Source organism: Phocoena sinus, chromosome 9 (assembly GCF_008692025.1).
Source record: "Phocoena sinus isolate mPhoSin1 chromosome 9, mPhoSin1.pri, whole genome shotgun sequence".
In the NCBI taxonomy this organism is placed as follows: domain Eukaryota; kingdom Metazoa; phylum Chordata; class Mammalia; order Artiodactyla; family Phocoenidae; genus Phocoena; species Phocoena sinus.
Window position 1 is genome coordinate 66,189,221 of NC_045771.1, and position 27,786 is coordinate 66,217,006.

The following is a 27,786-nucleotide window of genomic DNA, read 5'->3' on the forward strand; positions in this document are numbered from 1 at the left end:
AAAAATGCTTTGGGCAAAAACATTTTATGATCTTAAAGGTCTACTAAAATTGAACTTAATAGTGTGTTAATTAATAAGTTAATTCAGCAACTTTCAACGTGCCCAGCATTGTGTGCCCAGCATTTTTGCATATGAATGATTTATGAACCTTTCCTGAAACTTTACAATCTCAAAGGTGCAATAAAACAAAAAGTGATATAACCCAGGTAAAATGTCATGAGCACTATGAAAGAGACACCACGTGTCTGTGGTTATGGGGAAGCAGAGAAGCCTTAATGGAAAGAAAGGAAAATGAGGGGAATTGGGAGGGATCTTGTGCCAAGAGAAAATCATGGGAACCGTGGAAAGTTTAGCGCATTATAGTCAGCAGGACCTGTAGGTGGAACTGTTCAGCAGCTCTCCCTACTTCAGTTCCCTGAAGCAAGCTGGATTTCATCCAATGTATTCTACTCTAAGACCTAAATTCGGGTGGATTCATGAGGATTATTCAGAGGGACAGATTGAGACAAAGTTCCAAGTGGGAGTGCTGAAGGTTCAAGGAAAGAGAAAATCTGACTAAAGGAAGTCAGTTGGAAGGAAGATGAAAGAGAGTAGAGTTAAAATCAGCCTGGGATAAAAAAAAAGGTGGCTGGTGTAGAAATGAAGAAACCCGCCAAGTAAGAGGAAGAAAGGGGAAACAGGAAGAAGTGGGACACAGAACGGGGGAACAGAGGAAGAGTCATCTTTTCTGGTCTCTCCCTTAGTGTCTTTCCATAGTACCTTTGCATATCTCAGATTATTTCATTTTTTAAATTTATTTTTTGTTTCTTTTAGAAAGTAGGAATTTGTTGCATGTAACTTAGAAGTTGTTGCATCGGTCCTTCCTGAAAAAAACATTTCAGCTTTGTACCTAGCAGTTTAAATACATCTATCTGTGCTGGGCTCTTTGTAAGGCATGGGGATCCAAAAAGTTGGGTTACAATATACAATGTACAATACAAGGAGCTTATAATATACAAGGGCTGGAGAGAATGCTGAGAAACTGGAGTTTTGTACATTGCTTGAGGTAGAGGAGAATATAAAACGTACAACCGTTATGGAAAAGAGTCTGGCGGTTTCTTACAAAACTGTACACGCCACTACCATGTGATCCAGCAGTCGCATTCATGGGCATTTAATCCAGAGAAATGAAGTTTTATATTCATGCAGTATACATGTACATGCGTGTCATAACAGCTTTATTTGAATAGACAAAAACTTGAATCAGCCCACATATCTGTCAACAGGTGACTGGTTAAACAAGTGGCACATCTATACCAAGGAAGACTACTCAGCAACAAAAGGGAACAAACTGTTGATAAACACAACTCAGATGAATCCCTTAGGGAATTATGCCATGTGAAAAACAAAATGCCAGAAGGTCTCATGCTATATGATTCCATTTATATAACATTTGGAAATGACTAAATTTTAGATTTATTGTCACCAGAGGTTAGAGATGACGTAGGGGAGGGGGATTCAGGTGGGAGGTGGGTGTAGTTATAAAAAGGCAACATAAGGGATTTTTTGGTGATGGAACTATGCAGTATCTTGACTATGATGGTGGATATATAAATTTACCTATGTGATAAAATTGTATATAACTAAATGTACAAATACACACAGATGAGTTCAAGTAAACTTGGGAAAATATAAAAAAGGTAAGTGGATTGTATCAATGTCAATATCCTGGTTGTGGCATTTTGTGCTGTACTGTACTTTTATACTTTAATATACTGTAGTATACTAAACTGTACATACTAAAGTTTTACAAAATTTTACATTGAAGGAAACTTGGTCTATTGATCTGTGTGTCTATACCAATTGGTGTCTTCCACCAATAACACACTGTCTTACTTAATTACTCTGACTGTATAGTAAACCTTAATATCAGATAGAATTAGTATTCTTACCTTATTTTTCTTTGTCAAGGTTGTTTTAGCTATTCTAGGGCCTGTGCCTTTCCACACTAATTTTATAACAAACTGACTCATATAATCTGTAATAAACCTCAATATGATTTTGATAGGAATAGAATTAAACCTATAGATCAGTTTGGGGGAAATTGACATATTTATTACATTACAAGTCTCACATTCCATGAATACTGTCTTTATATTTATTAAGGTCTGATTTTTTATTACCATTTTATAGTTTTTAGCATGTAGATCATGTACCTGTTTTGTTAAATATGTATCTGAGTATTTCAGTTTCGTTGAAGTGACTGTAAATGGTATTGTGCTTTTAATTTCACTTTTGCATGTTCGTTGCTTCTATATAAAAATGAGACTGCTTTTTATTATTGATTAATCTTCATCGTGCTATCTTGCTGAATGCACTTTTTCTGAAGAGGTTTATTTTGGTAGATTCCATAGAATTTTCTATGTAGGCCATCCTGTCATCTCTAAATAGACACATTTTTTTCTTCCTTTCCAATCTGTATGTTTTTTATTTCTTTTTCCTACCTTTTTCAGTCATTAAAACTTCCTGTGTTATGTTGAGTAGGAGTACTTGCCTTGTTCCCCATCTTTGGGAGAAAGGATTCAGTCTTTGATCATTAAGAATTTATGTTAGCTGTATGTGTTTTGAAGATGCTGTTTATCAAGTTGGGGATTTTCCCCTGTGTTCCTAACATGGCAAGAGTTTTTTTTTTTTATCATGAATGGTTGTTCAGTTAACTTAGTCATTAAACCTCTCTTTTTATTTATGCTTTATATATAAAATCACATCCCCAAAACAATTTTAGGAAGTTTACAGCATATTTACAAATATAATATAACATAGTATAAAATAACATAACACAAAACAACATAACATGGAAGGCATTGGGAAAATTAGCATAGGGAAAATAAATGAAGTCATAAGCATACTCATTCAGAACATTTGTAAGTTTTTGAACACTTATTAGAATTTCATCATAATATAACTGAATTTGATTTTAGTTTTCATTTTCAAAGGCTAGTATTGGCTTCATTAAGCTTCATTTTCAAAGGCTAGTATTGGCTAGTATTGGCTTCATTAAGACAGCCTCTTTAGAAGACTCTGGTTTATTCATACTGACATTCCCTGGCCTTGCACAGTGCGTAAGCATCAACAAATGACAGCATAATTTAACTAACTTACTTCTAGTTCATTCATTAGTCGCATGCCCGCCCATTTTCATCTACCTAAAGAGATTACGGTTTCAACTGGTACTCAGGTAAGAATATTTATATCAAATACATCATCCTCAACACCTTTCATATTAACCTTGATTTAAGTTTCCTTCTTAAAGTCTCTCTGTACAAATCTACATCTATGCCCTTATTAGTAATCTAATTTATGGATGGGAAAGTGGACAGAAGAATGATACTAGGCCCTTTCAGACTGCAAAACTGCATGTGTTTTTTATGTGTTAAGTAATTTTCTTTGACCACAACAAGTTCACAAAATTGATATCATGTCAAATACTCTTCTAGCTACTAAATTTTTTTTCTGAGAAGACACTTACTACACAGGTCCCCTTTGAGAGTGAGAGGAGTTGTAAATAAATCCAATTCTTTCTTTTTTTTTTTTTTTTTTTTTTTTGGTGGTACGCGGGCCTCTCACCGCTGTGGCCTCTCCCGCCGCGGAGCACAGGCTCTGGATGCGCAGGCTCAGCGGCCATGGCTCACGGTCGCAGCCGCTCCGTGGCACGCGGGATCCTCCCAGACCGGGGCACGAACCCGCGCCCCCTGCATCGACAGGCGGACTCCCAACCACTGAGCCACCAGGGAAGCCCCCAATTCTTTCTTTAATATACCTGACTGACTCCCTTTCTCCAACTTTCATGAATACTCTTAGTTGGGGTTCCAGTTGAACTATAATATTGTTACAGCTTCTGAACATTTATACGTCAGTTATCCATGGAGGAAAATAACATTCCCCAATCACCTCAAAATTTTACTGGTAATGAGAGTCTGAGTATAAAAAATATCTACTAGTATTGTAATTTCTAAGAGCCTGTGCTTCAGAGTCACAGACACCTGCCTCTGGGTCATGTTCTATCAAAGGTCAACTTTATGACCTCAGGGAAATTACTTGGTCTCTCTAAGCCTCCGTGTCCTCTGCTGTAACAGGGTAGAAAATGGTTTCTGCTACATTGGGTCACTTGAAGATTAAATCAGATTATCAGTGTAAAACACTAGCGTAGTGCTTGGCCCATAGCAAGGGTGCTATAAAGGTATAAATGTTAGCTATTATTTTTATTTCTAGAATCATTAATGATTTTCACACAGCTTAAGTAGTGGAAGTTTTTAAATGTCTTTTATAAATTTTGAGGTCCCATCAGGGCAGTCCTGGCTCTGATCTTTGTGTACATCGAAGACACTGGGTTTAAGAATTGGTGTTTGGACCTCAGTGAGGTTGCCTGGATGGGATCTGCATTAGAATTATGAAAATTAACTGTGTGTTGTGTGTTAAATTCCCGGGGTAATACTGCATACGTTAACATTCAAAAGATGTTAGCATTCTGGTTCCTTTACCCTCCCTTTTCCTTCTGAGAATATTATCTTATGCCAATAAGATAGTGAAGTGGGGACAAATGTACTCAAAAACAGTGGTAAAGTCAAGTTACATCCATTTTCCCATTCTCAAAGTGTTGTTTAGCTCTGGCCCATGATGTTTGTATTCCTTACAAATATTAACATATTGACATTTTGGAAGCCTGGAGATTAATTCTGAGAAAGGCTAAAACAACTGAAAAATGTTTTCATAGCCTTATCACTGACTATACCAAATGAATGTGAATCCTACTGGAATATATTATTATATCTTCCCGAACATAGTCTGACAGCGGCGTTTCTTTTAAAATTAAAAATAAAAGAATTGGAAAGTGAGAACAAAACAATTCTTTTAGTTATTAAAATAGTATTTTATATTATACCATTTCTGCTGATTGTTCTGTTGAAGATGAACAATTTATGCATAAATTTATTGTATTGGCATATAATTCAAAGAAAATTTCTGAGTGTTTTCTTATCAGAAGTTCTGCCTTAATCCTGTTTCTTGCTTGATAAATGAGGTGCTGTCATTGGCCGTTTCAGGAAAGGAGTGCACTCAAGATGAAAGCGCAGCAGCTGCCATCTTTACCGTTCAGATGGATGACTATCTGGGTGGCAAGCCTGTGCAGAATAGAGAACTTCAAGGCTATGAGTCTATGGATTTTGTTGGCTACTTCAAAGGAGGTCTGAAATACAAGGTGAACACCTCTCTCAAACTGTTTTATGACCCCCTCGTCTTTTCCTATCCATCCACGCCTCATATCTTCATAGAATGAAAGTTCATTGAGGGCAGGGTTTTTTGTTTTGTTTTGTTTTTGTTTTAATCTGTTTTGTTCACTGATATATCCCCAGTACTCTTGAGACCCATAATAGGTGCTTGATAAATGTTTGTGGAATATATGGTATAATGTGTGAAATATTCTGACTTAATTTCATTTGATAGGTTAATTTTTAATGATGCTAAGTAAATATGGGCAACTTGGGCATTAATAGTTTTCATTTTTGCTATTCGAAAGAATCACTTAATTTGCTGCAAATAATCCACAACTTGGGAATTTCAGTTGTTCTGGAATATATTAGTACAGTATTTATAACAATTATAACTTCAGTTAATACAAAGAACTACACACATTTCCCAAATAGTGTAGTATGATCTTGGAAATGATACAAATGAAACCACTGAGTTGAACATATGTGTGGTTGAGCCTCACAAACTCCTATGCATACACTGGCATACGCACCCCCCCCATACACACACATAGAATTTATGTGTTTTGGCCTGAAACAATAATCATCAAATGGTTTTACTTCTGAAACAGACAAACAAACAAACAAAATCCCAAATAATTAAATAGTCTGTGCTTTAAGGCGACCTTCAGCAAAGGATAGCTTTTCCTGGAATTCTCTCAGTGACGCTTGCAGACTGGCCATCCTTCACTATCCCCCCTGCTTCCAAGAATGTTCAGTTAAAGTGTGAGAAACACCTTCTTTAGACAAACACACCAGAAACAATCTTTCTCAAAATCAAACGTCTCCAACAGGTGTTCTGCAGACCGTACCACCCCACCCGTCTGCCATATTAGCCCAGTGAAGACCTAAAACCTCAGAACTAAACTAGAATTCTGAATATATACTAAATTTGCCTACTATGATGCCCCAGTTTATTTCTTCTTTTTCCTGATCAGAGCCTTAGTTGAATATTTTGTGATGCCATTGGGATCAGGACAAAACACTTAAAAGTTCTCTTCTCTCTCTTGAAATCATTTTTTTACTCTAGGCTAGAAACTATTAAATATGAAACTATTACCTCTTATTTTATTTAATTCATGAGTTACTTTTATGTGAAATGATCCTGAAACATCTCGTATGTCAGTGAACCCAAGATTTTGAATAAGCTGGGGCTTGTAGTTACTAGAAGCATGTACTGTGCCATCATCCTGGATATAAACCCATTTCTGCCACAAGTGGCTTGTTTGCCTCAGGGCAACTACATAAGCTTTCTGTGTTCAGTTTCCTCAAGTGTGCAATGGATGTAACAACAGCTTTCTTGTGAAGGTGTTGTACGGATTAAGGATTAAATTAAATAATAAAAATACGTATGTTGGGCTTCCCTGGTGGCGCAGTGGTTGAGAGTCTGCCTACCAATGCAGGGGACACGGGTTCAAGCCCCGGTCCGGGAAGATCCCACGTGCCACGGAGCAGCTGGGCCCGTGCGCCACAACTACTGAGCCTGAGCTCTAGAGCCCGCGAGCCACAACTACCAACCCCGTGAGCCACAACTACTGAAGCCCGTGTGCCTAGAGCCCGTGCTCCACAACAAGAGAAGCCACTGCGATGAGAAGCCCGTGCACCGCAACGAAGAGTAGCCTCCGCCCACCGCAACTAGAGAAAGACTGCGTGCAGCAATGAAGACCCAACACAGCAAAAAATAAATAATAAAATAAAATAAAATAAAAAATAAATAATTACTTACTACTACTTCCTTATATTAAATCTCTGGCTAAGCACCTTTCCCAAGCTGAACAAGACCCAGCCCCAATCATGATTATAAATAGCAACAATCAGACATCTGTCAGCCAGTAAAACTGTATTTATGGTGCCCTTGATTTAGAGGATCATCCACCTTGCTTTCATTCTGTAGAATAGGTAGAAAGAGGCTGGGAGTTTCCAGGGGTCATTCAAACAGTATTCACAGAAGAATTACTGTCTGATACAGACATGTATGAAACAAAAGTTTTTCTTTTGTGCATTTTTGGCATCAAATATTAGAGTCAAAATTAATTTTTAAAATACTATTAAATGTTCACAGACTATATATACTCTGATAGTTCACCATATGAAATTATCCTAAATGTTATATATGTATTCTCAGTCTAAGTCAACTCTATATTTTATAACTATTTTACAGAACACAGTGTTCTTATGCTATTTTTTTATCAGATTGCACTGTACCTCTTATTTAAAAAATTAAGGTGGCCAAGCATAGTAATATGTAGGTGAAAAACTTGAATTTATTTTTATTGTATAATACTTTGTGCAGTCAAGAAATACGGCAATCTTTTTAAAATTATGAAGTGGGAAATTACTATATATTTGTAAAAGCTTGTGGTTGTAATTGTCTGGAAGTCAACATTTAGCATATACTAACAAAACCTTTTTATTCATGAGGGCCTTTTGGAGAAGGGGAGAAGTCTAAAGTCAATGGAAATTTAAAGAATGCGCTGTTGATTTCATATGAAGCTTCACTTCTTTTTTTTTTCTGTACGCGGGTCTCTCACTGTTGTGGCCTCTCCCGTTGCGGAGCACAGGCTCCGGACGCGCAGGCTCAACGGCCATGGCTCACGGGCCCAGCCGCTCCGCGGCATGTGGGACCCTCCCGGACCAGGGCCCGAACCCGCGTCCCCTGCATTGGCAGGCGGACTCTCAACCACTGTGCCGCTAGGGAAGCCCAGAAGCTTCACTTCTTTCTTTGGATTTACTGTATAATGTTGATGTAATAAATTTGAAAGTTGGATTATTTTATAGGCTTCTTATACTGCTAATTTTCTTACCATATTATCGGGGAGGCTTTTGATCAATAAATAACAGTTTTATTTACACTACACCTTTATTCTGCACGTTACCTCATAGTTAATTATGGAAGTAAATAAAGATTATTGTCCTTAACATTTAATTCGGGAAAAGAATGAAAAAGGGAAAAGCTGATTTCAAATGGTGCAAGAAGATGTGCTTGATTCAGTCAATCTGTTTTTCTTCAGCATTTCTTAATTCAGTGTGGTTGTACTTTGATTTTCATTTTGTTTTGGTTGGGGATGTGCAACCAGATTTAGAGTATAAATACTTAGGCCTGGCATATTTTGTATACACTCTTTATCTAAATAAATAAAACAGGTGATTTTTTAATGTAAAAAAAACAAGGACCAAAATTAGGAGCAGCCCATACCTGGCCAGCACTCAGTTCCCTTCTCTGACCTGAGGCTGTGACCGTGGGAGTTTTGGGCTGCCTGATTCTCTAGGCGCTCCTCGTCTGTACTTCTGACCTCTGAATCTCTGTTAACCTCCTGTCACCTTTTTTTCTGAAATCCTTGTCTACCTTCTCACTCAATGGTTTGAGAACCATTAGTTCCCAGAGGACAAGAGCTACAGCTCTTTTCTGTTTATGTAGCAGGTTTTATGCATGGAAGGTTTTCAGTAAATATTTGCAGTATTAAACTGAATGGTTAAAATAGGAAGGACAAAGAGCCTAAAACAAAACAAAACAAAAACCTGTTGATTCGCCAGGAAATTCTCTTCTGCATATTTAATTTTTCACATGCACTTAAGTGAGTATTTTATCTTGGCTTAACAGGCAGCTTGGCACCAACACCTGAGGTTTTCTAAGCTGCTGTGTCTAGTTCGAAGCCTCATCCTTTTTTGTTTGTTTGTTTTCTGTCTTCCTTCCACTGATCAGGCTGGAGGTGTGGCGTCTGGACTCAATCATGTTCTCACAAATGACTTGACCACTCAGAGGCTCCTGCATGTGAAAGGTCGGAGAGTGGTCAGGGCCACAGAAGTTCCCCTAAGCTGGGACAGTTTCAACAAGGGTGACTGCTTCATCATTGACCTTGGCACTGTAAGTTTTATACACACATGGAGATGTCTAGAGGAAAGTAAATTGTCTTCAGATCAAATCAGATGTATGTGTCATGGAAGATAATCACTTTTTCTACACACTTAGGAAAAGGTCATGTTTATGTGAGATGCAATGATATCATATGACTAATTGGCAAGTATTGAAATGACACATAAAGCAGGACTTCAAAGTTTTTATTTTCTTTGACAGGTTTAGAATGGAGTAGTGATTTAGTTCTTCCTACCATAGAACAGAAATTGAAATTTTTAATATATTTCCCCTTCTTGAACAGAGCTTCCTCTAATTATTTTTGTCCCTAAGTGTGTGTGGGAAAACATTGCTTGAGGGGGAAATTGATTCCCCCAGGAAGCAAAGATTCTAGAATTTAAAATTGACATAGGATTAGTCTAAACAGCCTGCCTGGAGAGTTTTGGGAAACTATTTTAACAAATATTAATATATCCCTTACATCCACACACATAATACTATTTCACACTTTTTTTTTTTTAAGATTTAATTTTATTTATTTTTGGCTGTGTTGGGTTTTCGTTGCTGCACGCAGGCTTTCTCTAGTTGCAGGCAGCCAGGGCTACTCCTTGTTGCAGTGCGTCGGCGTCTCATTGTGGTGGCTTCTCTTGTTGCGGAGCACGGGCTCTAGGCGCATGGGCTTCAGTAGTTGTGGCACTCGGGCTCTAGAGCGCAGGCTCAGTAGTTGTGGTGCATAGGCTTAGTTGCCCTGCAGCATGTGGGATCTTTGTTCCCCGACCAGGGATGGAACCCATGTCTCCTGCATTGGCAGGTGGATTCTTATCCACTGCGCCACCAGGGAAGTCCCTATTTCACACTTTTTAATTTTCTCAGAATTATTAAAAGAAAAGGCACAAGTACAAATGTCAAGTATCATCTTAGTTGGATGGGCAATATCTAACTTTTCATCCAGGAAAAGAGGCCTCTTTAATGTCAGGAATACTTTTCATTATTATCATGACAAAGAAGTATTATTGCAAGGTCTTGTTCTAGACTCTAGTAGGCAGGATTTGAGTTGTGTCTTTAAAACTTTGTAAGGTTTTAAAAAACCTAAAAAAGTATTCCCTGCCACTGAAAACCCACGTGCAAAGGCAAAGAAGGCAAGAAGCACAGAGCACGTTTATGTTGTCCTTTTTCTTCTAGGGATCGTAATTCTCATCACACCACATACATCAGCATTCCCATCATCATCCATAACATTTCTAGGTCAAGCATTGTTCAGGGACTTATTGCTTCAGTTAGCATGAGGCTTGGACTGTCTATAGAACTTGCTCAAGGTGGCACAGCCAGTAAATAATGAGGCCAGGATTAGACCCTACATATGTCTGATTCCCACCTAAGCCTTTTGCTTTACTGCCTCTCCTTGGGCAGTATTTTGGGGAAGAGCATCAGACAGAGGCCAGACAAGTTTATTTCATATATATATAGAGGGGACACTGAGGATTTTAAAAATGCAGCTACACAAAGTTCAGTTTGAGCAATATTAATCTGGCAACAGCATAGAGATTAAATATGCTAAGGTTATAGATAGTTTGGAAAATGATGCAAATTATAAACTTCTTTGGGTTCTCTAAGTTAGGATACACCTCTAGTTTTATTACTGCTAATGTATAATTCGACTGTCTTGGATTATACCAGCTGTGTGCACAGTTGAAATTATGATATTAATGCCCAAAGTACAATTCCCAGTGTCACACTTAGATGTCTGCACCCAAAATGGCAGTACTCTTGCCCTGTATCTCACAGTGAATTTCATGGAAATATCCTTTTCAACCTTAGATGCTAACCTGTTCCCCTATCCAGGCTTAAGTCCTAACCTTCAGGTCTAGGCAGAAAACAGATACTAGTCTCTCTCTCCATTCCTCTGCAACCAAAACCACAATTTATACAAATAGATGATCAGGTATATTAAACCATGCATTTCCAAAAACGGCACTCAGAATCTCTCAAAGCCAATGCACAATAATTGTCTCCCTCAACTACTTACATTTTATAGCCCTTTATCCCTTTATAATTTGTAAAGTATTTTACATGTAAGGTGGTATTGTTCATGGAGAAAGTGGACCTCAGTTTTCATCCGAGTTTAGTGTAATCTCAGGTTCTCATCTATAAAAGTCGGGTATTTGATTAGATGAGCTTTGAGGCCCCTATCTACTTCCCACTGATAATGTAATTCATCACTGCCATTACTTGAAAATGTTTCTTTTCTAAAAAAGTATTTTATGTGTAATGTAATTGCTCTACAAATGCAATAATCTCTTTGTCATGAATAGTATCCAACTGAGCTTTCCAACTCTCTGCTCTTTGGTCCTGAGCTAGTCATTAACCTCTTGGAGCCTTAACTTCCTTATTTCTTTTTCCTTCTTTTTTTTTCATCTTAACTGTGGTTTCTAATGACACTGCTGATGTTAGCCGACTCTAGTTCAGTCCCATCTGACACACAGTCATATCTGGAAATCGCAGTCACCATCCCAGTTTCACAAGAGGAAGAAATGCCTTAGAAGGTGTGAGGAAGTCACTTGCATTAATGCAGGTTGAATGGTGATCTGGGATAGGACCTGGGTGTTTCTGTTTCTGTCACATCCTTTTCATTCCACTGAGTGAACTTGGCAGTATAGAAGATGATGTGCCTCTACAACAGAGTGTCTTGCAATAGTTTCAGAATCTGCTGAATTCAGAATTGATTATGTCTAATATGGCTTAGAATCTACCGAAAGTAGTGTTGTTAATGAAATTATTTATTATTTTGTTGAACAAGTATTGAGTTTCCACAGTGGGCTAGGTAGTTGAATGCTGTGATAGACCAATTCTAGCTCTAGTAACATACGCTCTCTTCCCATAGGTAATATCTGCGCATAGAAGTAGTCCCCACAAATCCAGCCTCATGTAATAGGGACAGTCTCTATAATAAGATTCGAGGACATTCACCTGTTTAATAGTAAATTTTCTTTATTTTATGTAGTTAATTTTCTTTAATGAATTTCAAGTTATCTCCTGCTCTCATGGTTGGTTAGAGACATTTGGAATGATTTTGTTGCAGAGATACTTGAAGCTGATTTTCTCTTATGTTGTGGAACTTTCCCACACCTCACAGGGATATTCTAGTAAGAATCAAGTCCTGGATTCCTAAGTACTTTAGAACAAATACCCACATGATCTGTGTTTGTGTAATTAACCTTTAACCAGTTGTTATGTCGCCAAAAGTTTCTAAAAGGTGATAAGATCTTGCAGTTACCTTGGGAACTTTATTTTTAGGGTGTGTCACAGTAAACCAAGAAGGGAATCAACATTTTCTTTATCATAGTATTTTTATAACAGTTACTGAGTTAATTATTTCATGACCACTTTCTACTTTAGTGGGCACAAAGGGAAGCCAATGCCATCCCTTCAATCTTGTTTTATTACCCAGGTATGAAAAAGATAGGTTGAACCTCTAGAGCTGTCACCAAACTAAAGCCAGCTGGCCAACACTAAGGTTATGGATATAACCTAAATCCCATATCTTGATTGTGTTTGAGGGAAGTGAGCCTTTTATGATAAACAATCACTGGTATTAAGGTGATGTGCCATATACCTTAGAAACATTTACTGTGGTAGGATTTTAGACCACAGTAAATATTCTCTAGACATGACAGCATAACCTTTTCAACCTAAAGCATGAGATTGTAAAATTATTCATTTAATTACAACATCAACATCTAAGAGGATGATTTGGATAAGTTGTCTTATATTCAGTGTATTTTCAGAAAATAATATGGGATGTGGCTAGACTTCAGCAATTTGGAATTTACTGAATTGTTGGAAAATGCTTTTGAAATATATATTTTAATGTTGGTGAATTTATAAATCATTACTTTCCACTATTTTTAAAGATATGAGGAATATATAGAAATTAATAAAATTACATCTCAATATTTCAACAAAGCATCAGTAACCCCAGAAGTGAATGATAATGAAAAGAGCCCATATTCTTAGAGTTTGGGATATGGCGTTAACTCTTTTAGAAATACATGTCAGAGCCAGCCACTAGTGGAGAATTATGTTTCACAGGAATAGGAACCTGTGGTGAGTTTTTAATTGTGGTGTTCTGCATGTTCTGTTTCCTTGTTAACTTGTTTGGTCAGTTATGCAGCATTGCCCTACTGCCTTAGCTATTTGTAATCTATCCCGCCCTCTCTCATAGTCAGTCATGCTGCTTTGAAAAAGCAGCTTACACTTCCTCATTGACCAGTTGGCCTTCAACCCACGTCTTCTGACTTTCACTACCACCATTTCTTTGAAACTCTTCTTCCGATGAGCATCTTCTGATTTAGCATCTGCTAAATCCAGTGGCCACTGATCATTTTCCACTTGCCCCTGTGCTCAGTTGACACTTGACTTTCCCTTTTCCTTCAGTCTCACTTCTTCCCTGGCTTCCTGTTTCTCCTCCCTTTCAAGCCACCCTTTCTCATTGTTCACATGGTCTGCCCACCACCACAAGTTGTTGCTTTTTTAAGGATTCTACTTTTGATCATTGTCTTTTCTTTATACATTCTTCCTGAGCAAACTCATCCTTACCCAGAGCTTCAACTGCTCACCCCCTAGTAAATCTCAGCATTATAGTCCAGCTCAGACCTCTTGTGTGAGCTCTCTGTCAGTATTTCAGATTGCCTCCGAGATATTTCAGCTTGTGTATATCATGAGAACCTCAGACTTGATAAATCGAAAAACAGAGCTCATCAGTTTCACCCTCTCATTCCAAAATGATTTCTCCTCTTGTCCTTTTCTTGTGAATAGAACCACTGCTCACTCAGGCCCTCAAACCCCAGATCCAGGAGACATCCTGACAACTTCTCCCAAGTGCTGCGCATGCAATCAATCACATTCAGTCTATTTTTCCTTCTAAGTGTCCCTTGAATGCTTCCCGTCCTCTTCATCATCACAGTACTGTCTCAGGACCCTGTGCCTTACACTTTCCCTCAAGTCGCCATGCTTTTGCTTTTTTGCAGGTTTCCTTTGCTTAGAATACTCCCCTCTTCTACTCACCTTTCTCTGCCGAGCATCCAATATCATCTCACCCTCAAATTCAACTCAGATTGCCTTCTTTATAATGTGTTCACTAATTCCCCTCTCCCCCTTGTCCTGTCCCATGTCACACCTTGTAGAGTTGGGCATGCTCTTAACTTTCCTACCACCATGCTGAGACTTGCCTCTCAGCACTTTCCACACTGCCTGCGCATTCACTTATTAGCCTCACTTACTCTCTTTGTTCCTGGTCTATGGCCCAGAACTTACAGTCACTCAGCAAACATTTCAACAAATGTCTATCTGTCCAGCTTAAAGCACACAGTCTCAAATACAGTCATGTGTATAGAGATGCAATTTTTTTTTCAATCTATAACTCAACCTTGTTTTATTGTAAACCTTCTATTTCCACAGGAAGGTTAAAAGTGTCTTGCCTTATTAAGGTGAATTTTGTTTGTCATTAAAGAAAATCAGATTATCCCACCCACCCTCTTCCCCATCCCAGAGGATGCATATGTAATATTATTGCCTGGGATAGGGGACAGGGTTGAGAATGGAAGCATGAGTCTGGTTTTCAGTCTTCAGCCTCCCTCCTCTCTAAGCTTCATTGAGGCATCACTATTGCATTGAATCTTGAGCTCTGGGCTTTGGCCTCTGTCCTAACACACTTGCTGGAAAATATTCATGGCCTCATTTTGGTCTTCTGAGATGCCCACATATCTGCTGCAAGACCCTTTCTGGTTCTATCAGCCACTACTGCATCTGCCCTCAGGAACTCTACTTAGTTTTTCCCATGCCACACTGGAGTTGTGGGGACAGTATATCCAAAAGGTTACCAGTACCCTTTGGTCCAACTGCCTGGACACTGACCAGAGTTGTTTCTGCTCTAATGCTTGGGATCATGGATGAATGTATGACAGATAAGTAGGAGTAGACATTTACCGAGCTCTTCTCAAAAATTGATTGCACCTGATCAAGTTTCCTGGTTCCCTTGTAATCACCTACTTTTCTTGGATCAGACAAACTAGGCTTATACCATTTTACACTGTTGCCTTCTCCGTGGTTTCTTCAATACACTCTGGCCCCTGAGGCCAAGACTGTGGCTCTCGATATGCAAAACCAACTTCCTAGACCACATCCTCAATCCTCCCCTGCAGAACACTTAACTCTAGGAAAATCAAGGTTCTTTTAAATTAAAACTATGTTGTCTTTCAGACTTTTGTCTCTACTATGACTTAAGAAGGCTTATTTTAAAACTGAGAGCTGAGCAATATCTTCTTTGTTCTGGATAAATTTGTCCTTACTCCAAAGTAATGCATCCCACTAGATTTACTGGGAAGAGCCTTCAGGCCACAAAATAAAGATAATGGGAAAGATAAACCTAATTTTAAATCTCTGATATTTACCCCGTAATAAAAGTATGGATGAATGGCATTTAGTGTGTGCTTAGTGTAAAGTGCTGGGTGCTTGGAGTGTAAAGATGAAAACCGGATAGCCTTTGGCCTCCAGGTGCCATGAAGTGGTGAGAGACAGAAACACATACACAAGTCAGAGTATGACCAGGTAGAATGTGAGAAGTGCTGGAATGGAGCTACACACAGGCTGTAACTGGAGAATGGATGAGGGCCCTAGGAAAGACGGCTATCAAGGTATTAGCAGTTATATTTTAATTCTCAATCATGGTTTCACACTGGCGTCATTTAGAAGAGGTTTTAAAAATACTGATGCCTGTGATTTGACTCCTGAAGATTCTGATTTTAAGGTTTTGGGACGGGCCTGTGGTGTAGGGTGGTTTTTTTTTTTTGGCCAGGCTGTGAGGCATGTAGGATCTTAGTTCCCCAACCAGGGATTGAACCCATGCCCCCTGCATTGGAAATGTGGAGTCTTAACCACTGGACCGCCAGGGAAGTCTTGGTGTAGGTTCTTTTTAAGCTCTACCCCCAGATTATTATATTGTACAGTGAACGTCCCTATTTCAATATGGGAAATGTCTAATGGTGCTGGGAAATTCACAATCATATGTTCGAAGAACCAGTAAGTTAGTTAAAAATAGTTGAATCACCTACTTCTGTGGCTGGAAGAAATTATTTTTGAAAAATAAATGTATATGATTTGCCAAATACTTTGACTAGTACAGAGAACCCAATTTCACCTTCTCTTGCTACAAAAAGAATGCTCCAAAAGCTGTCACCTGTTCCCAGTAAGTGGCATCACTGCCACAGCCAAGCTAGATTTGTCCAAGTCATTTCCCCCATTCCCGGTCCTCTAGTACCCATCCAAAGGCATGGTTGACCGACCCTGTAGGCTTTAACCTTATAAATCCCTGTATTCTTCTCCTCTTCTCCATCACCACTGCTTTGTCCTACCTCACATTTAACTCCTTCCTTTCTGGTCGCCCTGCCTTCAGTAACCATACACACCCTCTGCATCCAACTTACATCCTTCAGTCAGAGATGTTTTTTAGAACACGTATACATGTCATTGAAGGATATTGAGTTGGCTTGGCTTTAAACAACAACAAAATAGAACGTAAATAAATATTTGTTTATCAAAAACTAAAAAAAGTCATGTTTTAAAGTTTAAAAAAAAGAAGGTAGGTCCTAGAAGTATTGCAGAAGACATTATCATTTCTTTAACATCTTTTACTTTTTAACATCTTTTTTTTTAACATCTTTATTGGAGTACAATTGCTCCACAATGGTGTGCTAGCCTCCGCCCTACAACAAAGCGAATCAGCCATACATATACACACACCCCATTATTGGAGTATAATTGCTTTACAATGGTGTGTTAGTTTCTGCTTTATAACAAAGTGAATCAGCTGTACATATACATATATCCCCATATCTCCTCCCTCTTGTGTCTCCCTCCCTCCTACCCTCCCTATCCCACCCCTCTAGCTGGTCACAAAGCACCGAGCTGATCTCCCTGTGCTATGCAGCTGCTTCCCACTAGCTAGCTATTTTACATTTGGTAGTGTATATATGTCCATGCCACTCTCTCACTTCATCCCAGCTTACCCTTCCCCCTCCCCGTGTCCTCAAGTTCATTCTCTACATCTGCGTCTTTATTCCTGTCCTGCCCCTAGGTTCTTCAGAACTTTTTTTTTTTTTAGATGCCTTATATATGTGTTAGCATACGGTATTTTTCTCTTTCTGACTTACTTCACTCTGTATGACAGACTCTAGGTTCATCCAACTCACTACAAATAACTCAATTTCGTTTCTTTTTATGGCTGAGTAATGTTCCATTGTATATATGTGCCACATCTTCTTTATCCATTCATCTGTCTTGGACACTTAGGTTGCTTCCATGTCCTGGCTATTGTAAATAGAGCTGCAGTGAACATTGTGGTACACAACTCTTTTTGAATTATGGTTTTCTTAGGGTATATGCCCAGTAGTGGGACTGCTGGGTCATATGTTAGTTCTATTTTTAGTTTTTTAAGGAACTTCCATACTGTTCTCCATAGTGGCTATTAAGCAGTTTTTGGAGAATCTCCAGCCTACAGGAGTATCTGAATGAACTTCTATATTTGGTTAACTAGATCTAAGGGAAAACTAAACACAGGAAAAATAAAGCCAGTAGAAGCAAGGGAGAGAAAGAAGTCTGCCCCCACCCGTTTTATAAACTTTTAGATGTATTTAGAATAAAAAAGTTAGAAGAGGACAAAAGAGCAGCAATTCCATCTGAATTCTTTGCCCATGTTATGAGTTACCATCACATGGCTGTTTGGGGGTCTCCTTTAATCTTGCCTCCCTTCAAAGGCATCATTGACCATTGTTTTATTTCTGCTCTTATTTCCTGTCCCCAAATGAGGTTTGGCTGCCCTTTGATGTTTGACTTGTTAACTCTGACCATGTAGTTTAAAGGAAATTTTAGAAACCTCTAGGTCTGCCCCCAGTGTGGTTGTTTCTATGAATATCACTCATTTGTTTTGATTTCTTGTTACTTGGTGGTCCGAACTAATTGCCAGTAAAAGTTTCTCTTTACTCCCTTATTTTTTGCTTTTCAAACTATCCAGAGTGATTTCGTTTTCCTTTAATAGTTTGTACATTGCGTTAATTATAGTTTCACAAACTTCTACTAGAGGATGTTTGTGGGCAACATGTACGTCAGCAAATTTCAGCCACAATTTAAGTGGACTTCATTCTAAATTGAATGGATATTTCCATATTTCCAGGGAGTTTTTATATCCTTCCCTCCCTCCCCAAACATGACATTTAGTGTTGAGCTGTTAAATCCCTTAGGATCTTAGAGGGTAAAATAGTTGCCTCTGAAACCATGTTTGTTCTACAATTTTCAGTGTCTAGCACACTTAAATCACACTTACAAAAGGTTTTTCATCTAAATCCCATTAAAGTATTACAAATAAAACAATTTAAATTATAATGAAAACTTTTTCTGGTTGTAATAATACATATCAACCTATCATATCAATTCAGACATCTTTTAGCTCTATGCAGAATTTCTTTTTTTCAGCCCATGCCCTCTAAAAAAAAGGTTAAGTTGCATTATAGGAGAGTTCTTCAAGCATGGGGCCGATTGAGTACAAAGTTTCCTTGTGCCCAGAGTGGTGAATAGTCTTAACCAACTACCTCTGAATAGAGTAAGTGTTGGGCTAACACAGTTTATTAATAGTACTACACACATTCATCTCATCACTGTACAGCTCTGTTAAAATAAGATGTCTTAAACACATCATCTACACGTGGTGGAATATAAATGGCTCAAATTTAATGAATTGCTCAAATTCTGTTTAAAATTTAAAACATGTTTTAATGTACTGCTACCATTATAGAACAAACTATATTTGTATAAAAAATTAATTAGCATTGAATGAAAAGGGTTTTTTAATTAATTTTTTAAACAGTTTTGGCTTTTAGCAATTTAAAATTAAAGTCCACATTTTATTGCATTTCTTGTCTGAGTTAACCACTGAAAATTAAGTCTAGTAAATAAGATAATATGTCACTTATAGAAATAGCACAAAATAAGGTGAAAGTAATGAAAGAGTAAGCATAACACAAAACATTCATTTTCATGCTCAGTAAGAAATTTTTTTTGGTAACACTTTCTTTAGTGATTTAGTCATCTTTGAATTAAAAGGAAAACTTCACTATTAAAAGTTTTATTATTTTTATGAGTGTTTCCTAGCTATGTTTTTGCTATTTTAAAGGTTGAAACTGGTCTCTAAGCAATGGTGAGGAATATTTTCTACAACTAAATTTATCTGTGAACTGATACTGCACATAAAACTCCCAACCCAAAGTAATATCATGGAAAATATTTTGGGATCCAAAGAATATTGTAAAATTCTATGTTAAATAATAATTATATTTAGAAAATTATCATTAGCTATAATTCTTTTTAAACACATTTTACCAGACTTCCTTAATGCTTTACAGATACTAATAAAATTTAGTGTGATTTTCACTAATCATTAGAGAAATGCAAATCAAAACTACAATGAGGTATCACCTCACACCAGTCAGAATGGCCATCATCAAAAAATCTACAAACAATAAATGCTGGAGAGGGTGTGTAGAAAAAGGAACCCTCTTGCACTGTTGGTGGGAATGTAAATTGATACAGCCACTATGGAGAACAGTATGGAGGTTCCTTAAAAAACTAAAAATAGAACTGCCATACGACCCAGCAATCCCACTACTGGGCATATACCCTGAGAAAACCATAATTCAAAAAGAGTCATGTACCACAATGTTCATTGCAGCTCTATTTACAATAGCCAGGACATGGAAGCAACCTAAGTGTCCAAGACAGATGAATGGATAAAGAAGATGTGGCACCTATATACAATGGAATATTAGTCAGCCATAAAAAGAAACGAAATTGAGTTATTTGTAGTGAGGTGGATGTACCTAGAGTCTGTCATACAGAGTGAAGTAAGTCAGAAAGAGAAAAACAAATACCGTGTGTTAACACACATATATATATGGCGTCTAAAAAAAAAAAAGAAGAAAAGGTTCTGAAGAGCCTAGGGGCAGGACAGGAATAGAGATGCAGACATAGAGAATGGACTTGAGGACGTGGGGAGGGGGAAGGGTAAGCTGGGACGAAGTGAGAGAGTGGCAAGGACGTATATACACTACCAAATGTAAAATAGATAGGTAGTGGGAAGCAGCTGCATAGCACAGGGAGATCAGCTCAGTGCTTTGTGACCACCTAGATGGGTGGGTTAGAGAGGGTGGGAGGCAGACGCAAGAGGGAGGGGATATTGGGATATATGTATATGTATAGCTGATTCACTTTGTTATAAAGCAGAAACTAACACACCATTGTAAAGCAATTTTACCCCAATAAAGATGTTAAAAAAAATTTAGTGTGATTTTACATAATCTCTTTGAAGTGGATGAGAGGCCATTTATACAACTAAGGTAGGGAGAATATAAACATCTATTAGATGAGTATAAAAATACAGAGCAAATCAGTAATGAAAGTTGTTTACAAGCCTGAGATATCTAGAGAGCTAACTTCTGATCCACTTCCTATATTTCATTGTTATGTAAAAATTGGAAGTTTGCTTTCTCAGATCTACTAAGAGAAGAATCATTTGCAAAATATCATGGAATAGGGTAGAAAAGGGACCTAGGCTAAGAGCCTAAGTGCACGGGCAGAGTAGCCTGCTTGGCTGCCTTGGGTAACTAGAAATTACAGATTCCCTGTAACACCTGCCTGATGCAACGGGTGCTCCCGGGGACCAGCAGAGCTTCTCAGCCTTGGTTTAATGCTTAGAATCATCTAGGGAGCATTCAATAAATGCGGCTGCCCAGAACACACCTGCAAGTCCCGAAGGGTAGGCTCAGGTATCCATTTTTTTAAAAAAAAATCACCGTCTTACTCCACCACCTGATTTTACTGCTCAGTGAGTAGACGTTAGCTGATCGTTCGCTGGGAACCATTCATTTTCACTCTTTGTAACTGTTCATCTGGGCCTGGTATTCAAATGTGAGCGTCATGTTCAGATGCCCAGGTATAGAAAAGAGGTTAGAGTGGAAACAATAGCGGCACGCAATTCTCTGAAAAACAGAAAAGAAACACCCCTTAACAATGTTGAATAACTAAATTAGATTCTAAAATGAAAGGAATTGCAAAGCACAGTCTCTTTTTCTTTTACTTCTTATAAAGGCTTGAATTCCTAAGACTTATATTTTATGCTTGAAGAGGAATGTGGAAAAGGTGAAGCAGGATCATGGGAGTGGGGGGCCGGTTTAAGGGGACAGAGAGACTGTTGCCGGCCTGTGTGCTTTCAGGTTGTGCCCCCAGGGAGAGGGATCCTGCCCAATTTCAGGTAATCAGTGAACTATTTTTGAATGAAGAAATGACTCTGGACTGGAAATGTCTTGTGATTAAAGAAAAGAGCCTGTGTCTCTGAATTTTGGGGTGCCCTTTTATTTGCTGTTATTAATTTATTTCCTCTTTTAAAAATTGCAAACATAAAGCCACATAGAAAGTGGCTGCTGGTCTGTCTCCTTTATATTGTACTTAACCACAAAGCAATAACCACAAAGCAACCCCCTCTCCGGATTGACTACAGGAAGTATGTGTGGAAATGTTTTGAAAACTAAGTGTTGTACAAACATATTATTAGCATTAGTTGTCCACATGTCAGTCACTCCTTGCTAGTTTTCGCTCATTCATCTCTTTATTCCCAACATCTAGCTCCTAATAGGCAGCTAATAAATGTGAGTGACATTTTAAAAAGAAAGGGAAAAAACACTGATTTAGATACAGCAAAAACTGAAGGCTTTCTTTCTGCAAATACATGCCCCTTCCCATGTATTAAAGATACTGTGTATCTTTAAAAATCTTTTTCTGCAAAGACAGAAACAGAGCTTATATTTTTGTTTCTGTACTTTAATGGAGCTATATTATTCTGCGGCTTTATGTTATTTATGAAATACCTGGATATTTTTAACATTGGTGTTTAAACATTGTCCTCAATTTCTAACCACTGAAGAATAGTCTATAGTATCCACATAATGACATTTATCTGGCCATCTCCCTATTGATGGGCATTTGTGTTTGTTTCTTTGTTTTTGCATCCCATGTTTGAATAGTTCTATAAAATAGATTCCTAGAAATGGAATTTCCTGATTTTAAAATCATATATAATTTTTTGGTATGACACCGAAGTGCCCTCAAAAAAAGCCTGTGTCAGTATCTACCACCCAAATAGTGTGTGATAATACCCACTCCCACATCCTACCAGGCCTGGGTACCATTACATTTCTTTCTTTCTTTTGTTAAACCACATTTAATGGAGAAAATGACATTTTATTATTTTACATGTTACTGTATACTTTCTGAACACTGTACCTAAGTCTAAAATATATATTTTAATCTAAGTGGCAACTAATGTATATAATTTACAATATATCAAACTGCTCTTTCTGTTTTTCTAAATTTCTGTTAAAGTATAATTTTGATGTTTAAGTATCTTTTCTATATATCATAATTTATATTACTGTAATCCTATTGTTGAACATTTAATGTCTTCCCAATGCCTCACTAATATAATCACATCAGTGAAAACCCTTGTACATGTGTTGTTTTCTCTTCTTTGTGAATAATTTATTAAAATAAATTCCAGATAGTGATATTACTGGGTCAGAGTTTTAACTCTTTTTATGATTCTTGATAAGAATTGTTAAATTGCTTTACAAAAGAGATAGGTCATGTTTTATGATCATCAAGAGCATATTTCTACTATAACAGATTCTTGACTATCTGAAATACATTAGATTTATTATTCTAAGTTTAAATAATTTATATAAATTTACTTTTATAAATTATACTTAGTGGATTATATACACAGAATGCTGAAGTATATATTTATATTTTCCATGTTTAAAAATGCTTACTTTATAATGCTAACTGAAAGCAACAGGATACAGAATGAGGTATAAATTAAATATATAAAATTATATATACCTCAACAATAGATCAATTTAATTTACTTTTTTAGACCTTTTTGTTTTTCTCCTAATTAATTACAGTGTGTATTACACCAGGACTGAATGTCCTCCAAGTATTCCTGGGGTCAAAAGATCTGTCTTTTTCTTTTAGGAAATTTACCAGTGGTGTGGATCCTCTTGCAACAAATATGAGCGTCTGAAGGCCAGCCAGGTTGCCATTGGCATTCGGGACAATGAAAGGAAAGGAAGAGCTCAACTAATTGTGGTGGAAGAAGGGCATGAACCCTCAGAGCTTATAAAGGTATTGAAAGCTTGCCACTCTAAGTTTTGTGTGTGTTAGTGTGTGTGTTAGATTTAATAACTTCTTAATACTTAGGCTAAGGTTAGGTAAGAGGAAGTATCAGGGTTTTATAAGTCATGGTATTAGGAAAATAGAACATCATGACTGTTTTCTCCCACCATTGGGATGACTATCAAAGGAAGTCTTGTGCCTGTCTTCTGTGATATTCAAGGACAAATAGGTAGGCAAAACCTTTGAGATTGACTATAAGAAAATATTTTGGAAGAAACATAATAGTTTTTTCATCTGGGCTTCTCAAATTTCTTTTAACGCAGTGATTTTCTTCAATTTTAAAATTAACAATTATTTCATTAAAAGAATGAAATAAAATCTTATACCAAGAGATTAAATACACCAATCTTTTAAATACTTGAATCATTTTAAACTAAGAATTACAGTATAGGCAAGACATAATTTTAGTATAGTTGTTAAATCAGTATGAATTGTCTGTACAGCTCTTTATACCTCTGTCATTTACTTAATCAACATACAAGTCCCGGACATTTACTTGTGACCAAGTGTATATATGGTATATATTCCCTTAAGTAAGATTATCAGCCAAAGGGTATAATCATATTCAGGTGTCTAGATACACGTTGCTAAATCGATTCCCATTTATTCATTCAACAAATATTTATTGAATTCCTACGTGAGCCAGGCACTAAATGTTTGTACCAGTTGCTGCTTCCTTGACCAAGCACTGTGTTCCTTCATGACTTTACAGAGCACTGTCAGGATATCCTGTTGTACCTTTTTGAATCTTCCCACATGTAATAGTAGCAGGAGGTATCTCTTTGAGTTTTCCTTTCTCTAATTTCCTGGGATATTATGCATTTCCCCCCAATGATTTTAGCCATTGGGCGCTTAAATTTTTCTAAAGACAATCCTGTAAACATATATTTTTAATATTTTTTATTTAGAACAATTTAATGCATTAGAGTTACCTGATCCGATGCTAGCCTACATAATCCAGCAATCGAAAATTATATAATGAGATCATTTTATTGATTATAATGTCTTTAAACTTTATTACTTTAATAACCACCAAACACAGACTTTCACATTAATGATGTTTTAGAAATAATTTTAATTCAGTGGGAAGATGATCACGGTACAATGCTAAGAGAAAAGGCAGGCTATAAGATTTTAGGTACTATTATCTTAATATGTAAGTTTACATTATATAGCTATATATTCATATATACATTTATATCTGGAAAGAAATATGCTGAAATATTACCAACACCACCCATATATGGCTTTGACTCTGGGGATATGGCTTCTTGTTATTTTCTTCTTCATTTGTCTTTGTGTTTTCAAAATTTATTATAATGGATGTGTATTCCTTTTATAATTAGAAAAAAAAAGGCCATATGAAAAAATAAAATAAGGGATGACTATTGAAACCTGGGTTTTCAGAAGTCAGACTAACATTACTAATACATTAGACCTTGAAACTATTTAGAGCACATTCTTGATCTTTTAATATTTTTTAAAGACCTCTGTTCTGCAGATGTGATCACCATTTAAGTCATCTAATTCTCATATTTGGGAGCAAAAATCTATAAATAAGATGTATTTCTAATTGATTATAACCTCTTGTCTTAATAGCTATACTTTGATAGAAGTGGAGCCAGGGACACAGTTTGCCCTTGTAGGGAGCTAGAGGGAGTGTTGCATTAACTGTCAGGCTAGCTTCTCCATGGTCATCTTGGAAAGTCCCTTAAACTCTCATTGTCTCTGGTTCCTCATTTGTAAAGTGAGGGTTAGACAAAGTGGCTTCTCTGGTCCCTTTAGATTCCAATGATCTGTGATTCAATCTTGTCTCTCAGGCAATGGCTGTGTTTAATTACTAGTCATTTGTAGTCTGTTCTAGGCAACGAAACCACTGAGGCCGAGGGCCTTAACTGTGCATATGTATTTTTGATGTCTTTACTTATTGGATATCACTCAAAGTTCTGAGAAAGAAAAGCTTGAATAGTCGATGACTGTATTATGCTGTTAAATTAAAATGAGAAAATGCAAACCTGAAGAAAAAAATTTGTAAAAATGTAACTTTGATTTTAAAATATCAGTGATAGGGATAAGGGACATACTGTTTAAAATGCTATGTCTGTGTTTTAGGGGCTCTTTGTTTTTTGGTTTCTAAAAAATCCTAGAAAACACTGACTTTTTTTTTTTTAACATCTTTATTGGGGTATAATTGCTTTACAATGGTGTGTTGGTTTCTGCTTTATAACAAAGTGAATCAGTTATACATATACATATGTTCCCATATCTCTTCCCTCTTGCATCTCCCTCCCTCCCACCCTCCCTATCCCACCCCCTCCAGGCGGGTCACAAAGCACCTAGCCCATATCCCTGTGCCATGAGGCTGCTTCCTACTAGCTATCTACCTTACAGAAAACACCGACTTTGTTTCCATTCAGTACATTCAATTTATACTGCATTATGATGGACAGCTGTCACTCACAATTGATCTGAACTGAATTTTGAGTGAAAGCCTTTTTTTTTTTTTTTTTTTTGTTAAAAAGCATTCAGTGGGAAGTTCTGTTTTCAGAAATGTTCTTTTGTGGCCTGATTACAAGGGTAGGTAGTTGTTTGATGAATTACCTATGGACTTATGATAAACAAGTTTGACCTCTAGGCTTTCTTTTTTTTTTCTCTCTCTTATTTATTTATTTATTTACTTTTTAAACATCTTTATTGGGGTATAATTGCTTTACAATGGTGTGTTAGTTTCTGCTTTATAACAAAGTGAATCAGTTATACATATACATATGTTTCCATATATCTTCCCTCTTGCATCTCCCTCCCTCCCACTCTCCCTATCCCACCCTCCAGGCTGTCACAAAGCACCAAGCTAATATCCCTGTGCCTTGCGGCTGCTTCCCCCTAGCTATCTACGTTACTACATTTGTTAGTGTGTATATGTCCATGGCTATTTGTTAGTGTGTATATGTCCATGGCTCTCTCTCGCCCTGTCAAAGCTCACCCTTCCCCCTCCCCTGACCTCTAGGCTTTCTTAATGTTGTACTGTAACAATAGAATTCAAAGAGCTCATGAACTTGGTTGGGAAAAAAATTACAGCTTCATTTTCACTGATTTCTTTGTGAAAATTTTCTCCAATTGTGAATGTAGTTGATAAACGATAGTAGCATGAGCAGAACTTGTGACTTTTCAGATCACACTATAGATATTGCATGTAACCTCAAGTATCACTTATGCTCATCACTACATTGGTAATTATGGCAGTTATTAGACCTGCTTTTCAATAATATTATTTAATGAGTAAATGAAGAAGCTTATTTATTACTTTATGTTTGCTTTTTTAAATATATTTTGATTTTTTGATAGCTGTATTCTAATATAATTGGTTTCCATTGTAATACTAAGTATTTTATTTTATACGTTTAAAAAATACATTTATAGTAGGGGTTCATAGGCTTCAAAAGTGGTCCAAAATGGTCCATAGCACACAGACAAAAAAGGTTACCTCGTTTAAGGTAATGGGACACCAATTCTTTTTCTGAGACTCTAATGCACCTGTTGACTTTGCTAGAGGATTCCAAAAATCTAAAAATCTTTCAAAATATCTTATAAAATTGACCTGTTAAGTGACTCATTTTTAATGAGAGTTAAAAAAAATTATTTCCAAAAACGTTGAAAGTGTATATATGAAGGTTGGTAATGGCTTGAAGTCAAGGACTTTTCAACCAGTTAGATGATGTGATTGTCATGACTCCATATTCAATGCTGAATATTTGGAACATGTCTTTGTAACACATTCAAGTGCTCAACACTGAAAATATTGAAAAAAAATTTTTCTGAGAGTCTTTTGAAAAATTGATCTTTATTTAGAGGTAGTTCAACTATCTTTTGATCACAATATTATTTTCACACAGTTTTAATGTGGCTTATCTCTAGGATGATCATAAATTTATCCTTCAAACAAAACACTCTGGAGAGTAATAGTGGGCACTAACCAGACAGGACACAACATGCATTAACAAGAACCATCTGGGGAAACAGGATGTGTGGTCAGCCTCTTATCTGTATCTTAAGCACTTTTAAAAGCTTGTATGCCTAAATATGAAGGTAATCCTATAAGCAGAACTAACTAAAGCCTGTAACTAAAGTCATGTATATTCTGTGCTTGTTTTCTCCTAACTGTAAACATATTTACCATGAAAAGCTGCATGTAAATTATGTAAAGCTTTTTTCTTTTCATATTTAAAATAAGTAATCAATGAATGTGAAGGAAAATTAAGTATCTCACTAGCCTGAAGGTCTCAAACTTTCTTTGTTGATTCTACTCATTCTCGA

General features: G+C 37.0%; 1 protein-coding gene across 2 annotated transcripts in view; it reads left to right on the forward strand.

Moving 5' to 3' along the window:
* Positions 1-27,786, forward strand: part of SCIN (scinderin) — a 79,643-nt gene that overhangs the window by 2,094 nt on the left and 49,763 nt on the right. The window contains exons 2-4 of one of the 2 annotated variants that reach the window (XM_032643633.1): positions 5,082-5,236; positions 8,989-9,150; positions 23,272-23,421. In XM_032643633.1, the coding sequence (XP_032499524.1) occupies positions 5,082-5,236; positions 8,989-9,150; positions 23,272-23,421 (467 nt within the window). The remainder of the gene's footprint in view (positions 1-5,081; positions 5,237-8,988; positions 9,151-23,271; positions 23,422-27,786) is intronic. The other variant, XM_032643635.1, reaches the window with a different exon arrangement.